The sequence below is a fragment of the Monopterus albus genome, unplaced genomic scaffold, assembly GCF_001952655.1.
Source record: "Monopterus albus unplaced genomic scaffold, M_albus_1.0 scaffold518.1, whole genome shotgun sequence".
Taxonomy (NCBI): Eukaryota; Metazoa; Chordata; class Actinopteri; order Synbranchiformes; family Synbranchidae; genus Monopterus; species Monopterus albus.
The window spans coordinates 96,602-108,975 of NW_018128398.1; the positions used below are offsets into that span (position 1 = coordinate 96,602).

Below are 12,374 nucleotides of genomic sequence, written 5' to 3' on the forward strand. Positions count from 1 at the left end.
TAATAGGAACAGCCGAAAGGAGAAGAAGAAGTTAGGATAAACTGTTGCTCATGCGTAGAACTACATATGGAAAAAATACTTGCACACTGACAAAACAAAAAATAAGCTCTTCAGATACCATACATTAAATTTGATTTCATGTGTAAAAAAATATGAATAAAATGTGAACCTTTTAGTCAAATGACCATCATCAGTACAGCTTACAGACCCTGTCACTCTATAGACATAAATAGACAATCAGGTTATCAGTAAAGACCAATCAGGACAAAAGAAGCCAAGATCATGAGGTGTTCCACATGAACTCATTAGCCACTAAGATCAAATTACACAACCTGCATGAAGGGCAGAATATGAACACGATATGAAAACACCTTATTAACACCTACGGTAATAGCTAAAAACTGGCTACTCAGCTCTTGCTGTCTCAGCAGAGCATCCAACATCCATGAAAGACCCATCTCAGCCTGGTCATCATCTGTTTGATCTGCTCCCCTCAGGTCAATGCTTCAGGTCAGTCACAGAAAATCAACTCGACTTAACAACTGTGCCATATAGGTTCTGAACACTGCCAAACAACACTGACTTTATGGGACTATTTGTATTATCCCTATGACATACTTACAGCCACTTCTACGGTTCCAGCTGTTATTGTATGCACTTATTGTATGTGCCGACCAGCTGCACTGCACTATTTGCAAAGAAATTCTGCATCTGTGCAATATCCTCAAGTTCAATTTTGCAGCTGCTTCCTGATTTAGTTAATTATTTATTGCGTTGTCTGATCTTAACGTTCAGTGTTTGAGCTTATTCATATTTTTTTCTCATCCTGGTATGAGATTTTAATTTTTATATTATTTATACTCCTAGTGTGTGTGAATGCAGCAACAGGATTGCTAACCAATATTCATTGTATACTGTGCAGTGACAGTAAAGGAATCTATCTTATGTCTGTAGACTGACAGGGTCTGAAAGTCGTGTTGATGATGGTCTTTTGACTGAAATGTTCACATTTTATTCAGATTTTTTCTCTGTATCATATTTTACAAATGTAATAAATTTACTTTTTTCATCTTCATCTGAAGAGCCTCTTTTTCTATATGTGGGACATGTTGTTCTTGATCACATGCATCTGACATCTTTTGAAAGGCCTGGAATTAAGAGAGCAAGTCCTACAACAATTTTTCATATGTAGATCCAGTCAGACTCCTCAGTGACAGAAGGGTCACAGATTGGACGTTTTATACCCTGGGACCGTCTGGCAGCCTGACCTATTCTGACACCACTGTCACCCTTTGTTGTCAGCGTCTTCTCTGCTCAACTCAGCCAGATTCCCTGGACAGAGGGGAAGAGGAGACAGACGAGAAACAGAGAGAAAAGGGCAGGAGATAGAGTGGTGGATAAAGTGTGGGGGAGAGAGAGAGTAAACTGTTCGTTGGCCAGTCATAACACAAACCTTGAGAGGGCATTTGAGAAAAATGCACAGCAGTCTACACACACATACTGTATGCACACTCGTGTGTACACACACAAGTATTAGTGGGAAAGCCATAGACAGAGACAGTGTGTGTAGAGCTGAGCCTGAATAAAGTACCAGTCAACTTTCACATTGTTTTCTACACTGAACTTGATGCAGGTCTATAGTTTTAAATAGAAAAATAGTAACCAAAATAACATATTAATGAAAATGTTTGAGAAATTAATTCCATTATTAGTTGCTGTATCAGGCTGCCAGCAATAGAAACTCTTAATGGCCCTCAAAGCCTTTGCATTTACAGTGTTTGTACATGTCTGCTCTATATCCTTTTAGTAAAATAATCTTGTTGTCTTTACATGGCTCAGGAAGGTGAAATATGGCCCAACACCACAGCACACTTCAACATTCTCTTCAAACCTGAGCAGGCCAAGCTTTACCAACAAATCATATACTGTGATGTCACAGGTCAGTACCTAGCTAGAAAATACTAATTTAGAATTTTACATACACCACCAGTCCAAAGGTTCTTTAAACTTTTTATTGGTAGTGTACAAATGCACAGTACTGCATGTATTAACACAGTAGGTGTTTAGTTTTTACTCATGCTAGCAGCATGGCACTAACATTAAATGGTCAGTACAGACTTTGTTCCCATATTGATACTTTACAACTTTTTAATGAATGAAATTATTCAATATATTTATGTTCCTCAGAGGAGAAATCCTATTGACTTGGTGATCCCATGAATTTTACTGTGGCACCACTGTACCTTATGTTTTTTTACTTTTTTATTTTTCAGGGAAATGTTGGACCCTCAGGGTGAATTGTAATAACTTTGGTGACCTCTCAACTTTCCTGCTGCCATCATCATATCATAATTTAATTTGGGCATATGACCAAATACAGTCTTATGCAAAAGTTTAGGCACCCCTTGATAAATAACAGATTTTGGTGATTTTTTATTTGAACAGATGTTAACACAGTTTCTCTTGGAAATGGAAAAAATGCACAATATTTTCTGCAAACAGTGATGCATAGTTACTTCTTATGCCATAAATTGAACAAAAATAAAAAATAAAAACATTATTATGGCATGGTGCAAAAGTTTGGGCACCCTAAGAGTTCCAGAGTCTCAAAGTCTCTCACAAGGTATCAGACCTTAATCAGCTCGTTAGATCTGATGCACAGCAACAGCTGTCATTGGTAAATGCCAATTTCAAAGCTGTACAAATACTTTGACTCTTCAAACCTTGTGCACACACTTGTGGACACCCAGCAACCATGGGTTCCTCTAAGCAGCTGTGTAAGACCCTGAAAGTGAAAGTTATTGATGCCCACAATGCAGGAGAAGGCTACAAGAAGATAGCAAAGCGTTGTCAGCTTGCAGTTTCCACAGTAAGAAATGTAATTAAGAGATGGCAGATCAGGGGAACTGTGGAGGTCAAGATGAGATCTGGAAGACCAAGAAAACTCTCGGACAGAACTGCTCGTATGCTGGTCAGAAAGACAAATCAAAACCCCCATTTGACTGCAAAAAACCTGCAGGAAGATTTAGCAGACTCAGGAGTGGTGGTGCACCGTTCCACTGTGCAGCGATGCTTGCACAGACAAGGCCTTCATGGAAGAGTCAGCAGAAGAAAACCTTATCTGCGTCCCCATCATAAAATCCAACGTCTGAAGTATGCAACAGGACATCTACAGAAGCCCGATGCGTTTTGGAAACAAGTGCTGTGGACTGATGAAGTTAAAATAGAACTCTTTGGACACAATCAGCAAAGGCATGTTTGGAGAAAAAAAGGAGCAGCATTTCATGAAAAGAACACCTTGCCAACTATTAAGCATGGGGGTGGATCTATCATGCTCTGGGGTTGTGTTGCAGCCAGTGGCACAGGAAACATTGCACGGGTGGAGGGAAGAATGGATTCCACTAAATACCAGCAAATTCTGGAAGCAAACATCACACCATCTGTAAAAAAGCTGAAGCTGAAAAGAGGATGGCTTCTACAACAGGACAATGATCCTAAACATACCTCGAAATCCACTATGGAATACCTCAAGAGACGCAGGCTGAAGGTTTTGGAATGGCCATCACAGTCCCCTGATTTAAACATCATTGAAAATTTGTGGGTAGATCTTAAAAGAGCTGTGCATGCAAGACGACCAAAGAATATTACAGAACTAGAAGCCTTTTGCAAGGAAGAATGGGAGAAGATCCCAAGTACAAGAATTGAAAGACTTTTAGCTGGCTATGAAAAGCGTTTGCAAGCTGTGATATCTGCCAGAGGAAGCTAAGGACATTCCTATTAACTTCTTTACTTAAATTAGCCAGTGTTAGCCCACGAGAATGCTAAACTGTATAGTAAACATTATACACTGCTCAAAAAAATAAAGGGAACACAAAAATAAGACATCCTAGATCTAAATGAATGAAATATTCTTATTAAATACCTTGTTCATTACATAGTTGAATGTGCTGACAACAAAATCACACAGAAATTATCAATGGAAATCAAATTTAGCAACCCATGGAGGTCTGGATTTGGAGTGACACCCAAAATTAAAGTGGAAAACAACACTACAGGCTGATCCAACTTTGATGTAATGTCCTCAAAACAAGTCAAAATGAGGTTCAGTAGTGTGTGTGGCATCCACGTGCCCGTATGACCTCCCTACAACGCCTGGGCATGCTCCTGATGAGGTGGCGGATGGTCTCCTGAGGGATCTCCTCCCACACCTGGACTAAAGCATCCCCCAACTCCTGGACAGTCTGTGGTGCAACGTGGCGTTGGTGAATGGAGCAAGACATGATGTCCCGGATGTGCTCAATTGGATTCAGGTCTGGGGAACGGGCGGGCCAGTCCATAGCATCAATGCCTTCGTCTTGCAGGTACTGCTGACACACTCCAGCCACATGAGGTCTAGCATTGTCTTGCATTAGGAGGAACCCAGGGCCAACCACATCAGCATATGGTCTCACAAGGGGTCTGAGGATCTCATCCCGTGACCTGATGGCAGTCAGGCTACCTCTGGCGAGCATATGGAGGGCTGTGCGGCCCCCTAAAGAAATGCCTCCCCACACCATTACTGACCCACTGCCAAACCGGTCATGCTGGAGGATGTTGCAGGCAGCGGAACGTTCTCCACGGCGTCTCCAGACCCTGTCACGTCTGTCACATGTGCTCAGTGTGAACCTGCTTTCATCTGTGAAGAGCACAGGGCGCCAGTGGCGGATTTGCCAATCTTGGTGTTCTCTGGCAAATGCCAAACGTGCTGCACGGTGTTGGGCTGTAAGCACAACCCCCACCTGTGGACGTCGGGCCCTCATACCACCCTCATGGAGTCTGTTTCTGACCGTTTGAGCAGACACATGCAGATTTGTGGCCCGCTGGAGGTCATTTTGCAGGGCTCTGGCAGTGCCCCTCCTGTCCCTCCTTGCACAAAGGTGGAGGTAGCGGTCTTGATACTGGGTTGTTGCCCTCCTACGGCCTCCTCCACATCTCCTGATGTACTGGCCTGTCTCCTCGTAGCGCCTCCATGCTCTGGACACTACGCTGACAGACACAGCAAACCTTCTTGCCACAGCTCGCATTGATGTGCCATCCTGGATGAGCTGCACTACCTGAGCCACTTGTGTGGGTTGTAGACTCCGTCTCATGCTACCACTAGAGTGAAAGCACCGCCAGCATTCAAAAGTGACCAAACCATCAGCCAGAAAGCATAGGAACTGAGAAGTGGTCTGTGGTCACCACCTGCAGAACCACTCCTTTATTGGGGATGTCTTGCTAACTGCCTATGCTTTCCACCTGTTGTCTATTCCATTTGCACAACAGCATGTGGAATTGATTGTCAATCAGTGTTGCTACCTAAGTGGACAGTTTGATTTCACAGAAGTGTGATTGACTTGGAGTTACATTGTGTTGTTTAAGTGTTCCCTTTATTTTTTTGAGCAGTGTACTTGTTAAACATCAGCATGTTAGCATTTTCACTATGAGAATGTCTGCATGCTAATGTTGGTATTTCGCTTGAAACCACGCTCTGCCAAAACACAGTCTCAGAGAGTCTTTGTCTTGTTATTGTTATCAAACAATATCTGGGGCTTATTCCAGAAAGTAGGAGAGAAGCTTAAGCCTGACCTATGAGTTGACTAACCCTGAGATGGAAACCTCTGGGTTTTCGGTTCCAGAGCAGCTGTTCAGAGGCAGTTCAGTCAACTATGAGTATGTTCAGTCTGAGTTAAGTGCCGATGTGATGACTATAAAAAGCCTGATCAATGACGCTCCGATGTTACGATTCACATAGCAGTAGGTAAATAATTAGCATTAGCAGAGCTGCTATATTACTCCAGTGGACAAAATGCTGGTGGCAGCAGAAGATAAAATCAAACATACAATTATTTATAGACCTCTTCAAAGTATCTTGTACACAGACTAGATACAGAGTTTCCAAAGTTATCTTTTCAGTGTTTGAATGAGGATAAATTTAGGGCTGAGTGTGGGTAAGAGTGGGATTTAAGCTCAAATTACAAGAAGCTACGTTTGATGAACCAAAACCTTCTTAGAACTAGAGGATGACTTCTGTCTTTTGTTTGTTCTTCACCTTGGAGCTGATTGCTATAACAACTTAAAGCAGACAGCACAGCCTTGCTACGAATCAATAGCTTTGCCTTTCTCATAAAAGATCCTCCTTCCCTGAGTGGTTTGTGCCTTGGTGGAGACAAAGGTTAGACAGACAAGTCTGGATGGCAAACCTTGTCTGTTTGCGTACCTAGTATCAGAGGACACCTGCTCCTCTCATCTACAGTATGTCTATTTTCTCTCCCTGTCCTCAGTATATGATATCCTCAATGAAACCTTGTTGAAACACCACTAATGGACCTCTAAATCTTAAACACTTTAACCACTGGAGGACTCATTGCTACTTGATCTCATTTTCATAATGGACAATCCATTCATGAGTCCCCAGTATATTCAGCTCATCCCAGTGGTAGTAAAAGGTAGTTGGCAAATTTGCATGTGGCCTTCATATGTATATTCTGAGCCGGAAGCCACATTTGCATTCATTTCCATGTTATCTGAGGCAGGTGATGACCTGACCAGCCCAGGTCTGTGACACCTGGACTGCAGACTACTGGACCATGATTCCTCACTTTGCAAAAAGCTTCTGAAGCATTCTAAGCAAAACTGTAGGACGGATCTCTTACTTTTTTGACAGAGAAAGAAGTGAGGCAACAGCAAAGTGAATGTGCAGCAAGTTAAAAAACCCCCAATATGTTTAGACATTTTATATTTGCACCAGACATTGATTGAGCATTTTAAACCTGCAACATAAAAATAAACCTTTCAAATCAAGCATTAAAATTAATGTTAAATATGTTCACTGTTATTTGACAAAATTCATCTCTGAACATTAAATTATCACTCTCTATATATTTGTGTTCACTTTTCCATAGATTCTAAAAATATATTTGTTTTTCTGTCTTTAACTTTGTTGTGAACCTCTCTCTGTGTCTGTCTGTGTCTCTCCTTAGGCCGTGAATCTCGCTTACCTCTCACAGTCAAGGGTGAGGGCTTGGGCCCTAAACTGCAGCTCAAATATAATCTGATGGACATGAAAAATGTATTTATTGGTGACAAAAACTGTTATGAGGTAAGAAAAATTAAGCCAGAGTGAACAGTTGGGCACTTCAGGAAAATAACTGGACATGGTAGTATGTGGTGAACTACCATTTATTGCCAAAAATGTGGATCTGAATTCACTAAAAAGCTTGTGTTTTATAGTAAGTCTTTTAAGATGCTTGGGGCTGACAAACTCAAGCTAAAAAGCTGACAAATTCACAATGGTCTGAAATTAAGTATGCTGCCTTTGTAATGCTTATGATTTTTGATCTTTAATTTCTATTCAAGCTGAACCCATAAAGCATAAATGCAGTACATGCACATCACTCGAGGACTCATTAGCAAACATGACTTCGGTGTGTGAGTAGATCTTTGTTTTGTGTCCAGGTGCTGGTGTCCAACAAAGGACTCATTGATGCTCCTTTCAGGCTGTCAAGACCCGACACTGCTTTTGGCCGCTGTTTCTCCTTCAGTCCTGAGGAAGGTGTTGTTCCTGTTGGGGCCTCCCAGATTGTTGAAATTACTTTCCACAGTTACATCTTGGGGACATTCTCTGAAGACTTGCTGCTAACTGTCACAGCACAGCCACAACCACTTACCTTGACCTTCAGGTGACGTTAGCTAGTGTTGTAACTCAGATTGTAAACAGTCAGAATTGTCTTATAATATATAAATATAAAATCTCAGCTTTAAAAATGGTGGTCGTGTTACCAATAAAAATAATCACTTTCCACTCAGTAGGTATTTACAATGAGAATCTTGGTGTTGTTGTTGCTGGTGACAGCTCATGTCTCTGTCTTCTCTTTCAGAGGTTGTGTCATTGGTCCTACATTCCACTTCAATGTTTCAGAGCTCAACTTTGGCGATGTAGCGTTTGGTGGGTTAAGTTGCTGCATAAGATGTATTATACTCGCAAGCATCACACCATTCTGAAAAAATATCTTCCACTTTAGCCGTCTAGTTATTTCCTACTTTTTGTATTTTTCCTTTTCTCATCTTTACTCTCTTTCTTTCTGTCTCTCTCTCTCCATGCAGGCTTCCCATTAACATCAATTTGTACCCTCTTCAACACCTCCCTGGTGCCAGTAACCTTTGCCCTACGTGTTCTGGGAGATGGGTTGGGGTGTCCCAGTGTTACCAGTGCCCAACAGGTGTCTGAGTTGTCCAGAAACAATTGGCAAGGCAGTGTTGCTCGAGATCTTCATGTGCGGCCTGTGGAGTTCACCGTCAGTCCTCCTGCAGGTTCTGTGCGTGCCATGTCAGATGTCACCATTAAGGTAAATTTAAAGATGGGGTATAACCCATTTAAATTCATTGACAAGTCTTTGTAAAGTATGTATGACAAGATGTGGAAATGTACTAGTTTTGCTGTATACTACAGTGAAGCATTCTGATAACAGTGATAATAGTTTTTATTACTGTCAATACCATGATTATTGCCATTTTCAGAGGGCACTGTGAACACAACACAGTTTTCTTGTCTAAGTTAGCGGTTTTATTTTTATAGACCACAAGCGGGAGCATTTTAACCAGTCTAATACAGACACAACATGTCCAACGAAGTAGCCTGTCTATTTTTTGCTTCTCTGGCCATAGCTTTCTATGCAAACATTAGCTTGTTTGCAGTTAGTTTTTGGGCACTGAGTCATAAAGCTCTGAGAAAGGGAGACATCATTCATTTACATGACTGACAAAGAGGTATTTCCCTGCATCAAGTTCACACATACAGGTCAGCTTCAACTCTGAGGTAATTGTTAATAGTACAGAGACGGGCAAGCAGTGCTAGTGGCATGAAAGACCCTAATGTACAGTAACTTTATGTGCTGGGGTCCATCGCTGCTGTATTCTAACTATTAATACCCAGCAGGAAGCAGTTAGTGATTTACAGTGGGTACGGAAAGTATTCAGACCCCCTTAAATTTTTCACTCTTTGTTATATTGCAGCCATATGCTAAAATCATTTAAGTTCATTTTTTTCCTCATTAATGTACACACAGCACCCCATATTGACAGAAAAACACAGAATTTTTGACATTTTTGCAGATTTATTAAAAAAGAAAAACTGAAATATCACATGGTCATAAGTATTCAGACCCTTTGCTCAGTATTTAGTAGAAGCACCCTTTTGAGCTAATACAGCCATGAGTCTTTTTGGGAATGATGCAACAAGTTTTTCACACCTGCATTTGGGGATCCTCTGCCATTCCTCCTTGCAGATCCTCGCCAGTTCTGTCAGGTTGGATGGTAAACGTTGGTGGTCATGTTTAACATGTCATTTTGCTTCAGTGGCATTTTGGTCTGTTTCACCCAGATAGATGAGTCGGTGTGAAAATGTGGGAAAGATGGTCAAAAATGTGATTTAATGTGCTTCTCTTAAAAGCAGTTGTAGGTTTGGTGGTTGAATAAAAATGGGAAGGAGAAAGCTGTGTGACCACACAAAGCAGTTTTGAGTTTTGAGATTCAGTAAATTTGCCACTTCCCCTTTTTTTAACTGTCTTCTTTTTTATGTGGTGTCAAATCTGTGAAAAAGAAAACATTTGTTTGTACATGACCCGGTTGTACTTTTCCTCAGATGCCTGGTAATATCTAACATCTTCAGAATGAATCTAAATGGTAAATCATAATAATGTGGTTTATGATGACATATGAGTGCACTTTTCAAAGTACTCTACATCAGGATATTTCATTCTGACTGACAAGATGTACTTAACATGTACTTACCAAACAAACAAAAACACTATCTTTATAATAATGACCCTCATCAGTCAAATTAAATATTCTTCATATTTTATATTAGAAAACCAGACAGGAACCCATTGAGCATCTCTGGAGAGACCTGAAAATTGCTGTCCACCAACGTTTACCATCCAACCTTACAGAACTGGAGAGGATCTGCAAGGAGGAATGGCAGAGGATCCCCAAATGCAGGTGTGAAAAACTTGTTGCATCATTCCCAAAAAGACTCATGGCTGTATTAGCTCAAAAGGGTGCTTCTACTAAATACTGAGCAAAGGGTCTGAATACTTATGACCATGTGATATTTCAGTTTTTCTTTTTTAATAAATCTGCAAAAATGTCAAACATTCTGTGTTTTTCTGTCAATATGGGGTGCTGTGTGTACATTGATGAGGAAAAAATTGAACTTAAATGATTTTAGCATATGGCTGCAATATAACAAAGAGTGAAAATTTAAGGGGGTCTGAATACTTACCGTACCCACTGTAAGTGGTGTGCACTCTAGAAAGTCTAAATACACAGGTGCATCAGATCAAAAACTCTGACCATAAAACAAAACACACATTAACGATGCCTAACCACAATCGCATTTACCAAGACTGATATGAGTAATGCTCAGTGCATCTTTTGAATGTTATGTGGTCTGTGTGTATTATATGTACTATACAGGTAACCCTGTGCTCCAACACAGTCGGGCGATACAGACTGGCTCTGGTGGTGGATGTTGAGGGTGTTGGGGAGGAGATCATGACTCTGCCTGTCATTGCTAGGTCAGATACAGTACAGATGTGAACACACACAAAATTTGATGTGCAAACATATTAGTTGAAGTTAGTTTTGTGGTATCTTGCAAATTGCAGAAAAAAATACTCTGCATATTAAGATCTTAAACAAATATTATTAGGTCAGTTTTACTGTATTTATTTATTTTTTGTCTTGTGCCATGAAACCATTTTTCTATTTTGAAAAGACGGTTCCTAAAAATGAATGAATAAACATGAATTTCAATCCCTCTGTCCTTGTAAGATTGCATACCAAGTCTTCTAACATGATAAATATGAAAATTTGTTTTGACGTAAAATGTGCTACAGCTGTGCCAAAAGATGTCATAAGACAGCAGCGGTTCATCTAGCTTTTTACAAACTTGCTTTTTAAACCCTTTCATTTAAAGTACTGTAGGATTTTTATAGCAGTAACCACTGCCTTGCTTCTGGCTGTCACTGAGGCTTTGACAAGTTGTGAATGTGGTCCATTGAACTTCCATACAGGTGTCAAAAATGAGTGGGATATATGTTAAATAGTTAGACCCTAATTTACATAATAATACATTTGAATGTCACCTGTACCACCACTCAGAATAGGGTAATGGTAATTTGACTTCCTCACAGCAATCACTGTCATTGTAAATTTATGAATCAGTACTAATTAATACAGGGCAGGTTTGCCATGATGTCATGCAATTAAAGTTATGACTCATAAATAAGCCTCAGACCTTCTCTCACTGTTTCTCACTATCTCTGTCTGTCACTCCATTTCTTTTCTCTCCACTGATAGGTGTGTTGTTCCTAAGATTGTGGTGGAGACTCCAGTGTTGGACTTTCAAAGGTGTTTCCTTGATTACACTTATCAACAGAAAGTGCAGCTAACCAACCCCAGTACTCTGCCTGTCTGCTATGGCTTGCTTGACCAGGTTAAGTAGATCACTGCAGCAACTGAAATTATTGATAAATCTCTATTCCCTTATTGGATCATTCCTTCCTCCTTGATCCTTGTTCAGCCTGGAAGTTGTTCTAAGCCGCCAGTTTGAAGGGCATCCCAAAGTACTTTTTCCTGCTTTGAGGAGTGAGGAGACTGCCTGGAAGAGCCATGAGGGGATACATGAGCGGATCCTTGCCGGAAATATTTTATGAGCCAAATATGTTCCTTTATTGGAAGTCAGTTGGTGATTGGACGCATCAGATGAAGGATCAGAGGAAAGAACAATAGATGTCTGTATACTGTCAAAGTGTTTCCTCAGTTTCTCTCTCTGCATTTTCTCCTTGCTTCTTTTCCTCACATCATACATGGGTAGGACTAAGATGCAAGGAAAAAAGCAAATGAGAGAAATGTGGATGCAGTTAAGGGAATTGGGATTTACCTGACATATTTACACTGCAGCAGAGAAGAGAAACTCTAGTCAGATAACCAAAAACAAGTGCCATGCATTCATATTTAATACCATGGGTCACTTCCAGCTCATTACTACAAACTGTACACATATGGTACAAGTGAATTACATGACAAAAATATCACACCTTAAAGGAATAGTTAAACACTTTGGGTAATATTAATTTGCTTTTCTGCCACAAGTTAGATGAAAAGACCATTCTCATTTCTGTCAAGTTACAATACAAGTTACAACTGAATTACACATAATGTTCATATGTGGTGACTTCAATATAGATTTGTTAAATCCTAACAAGCACACAGGAACTGAGGAGTTTATTAACACATTATATAGATGCAGTTTATACCCAAAAATTACAAAACCAAGTAGAGTAACAACCCAG

At 40.4% G+C, this 12,374-nt stretch overlaps 1 protein-coding gene across 1 annotated transcript in view; it reads left to right on the top strand.

Annotated features, from left to right (window-relative positions):
- LOC109952933 (hydrocephalus-inducing protein homolog) overlaps nt 1-12,374 on the top strand; it is a 48,717-nt gene that overhangs the window by 18,026 nt on the left and 18,317 nt on the right. Inside the window, exons 10-16 of the mRNA XM_020588261.1 lie at nt 1,840-1,939; nt 7,002-7,120; nt 7,477-7,700; nt 7,899-7,966; nt 8,125-8,366; nt 10,495-10,595; nt 11,380-11,515. Coding sequence (XP_020443917.1) covers nt 1,840-1,939; nt 7,002-7,120; nt 7,477-7,700; nt 7,899-7,966; nt 8,125-8,366; nt 10,495-10,595; nt 11,380-11,515 — 990 coding nt within the window. The remainder of the gene's footprint in view (nt 1-1,839; nt 1,940-7,001; nt 7,121-7,476; nt 7,701-7,898; nt 7,967-8,124; nt 8,367-10,494; nt 10,596-11,379; nt 11,516-12,374) is intronic.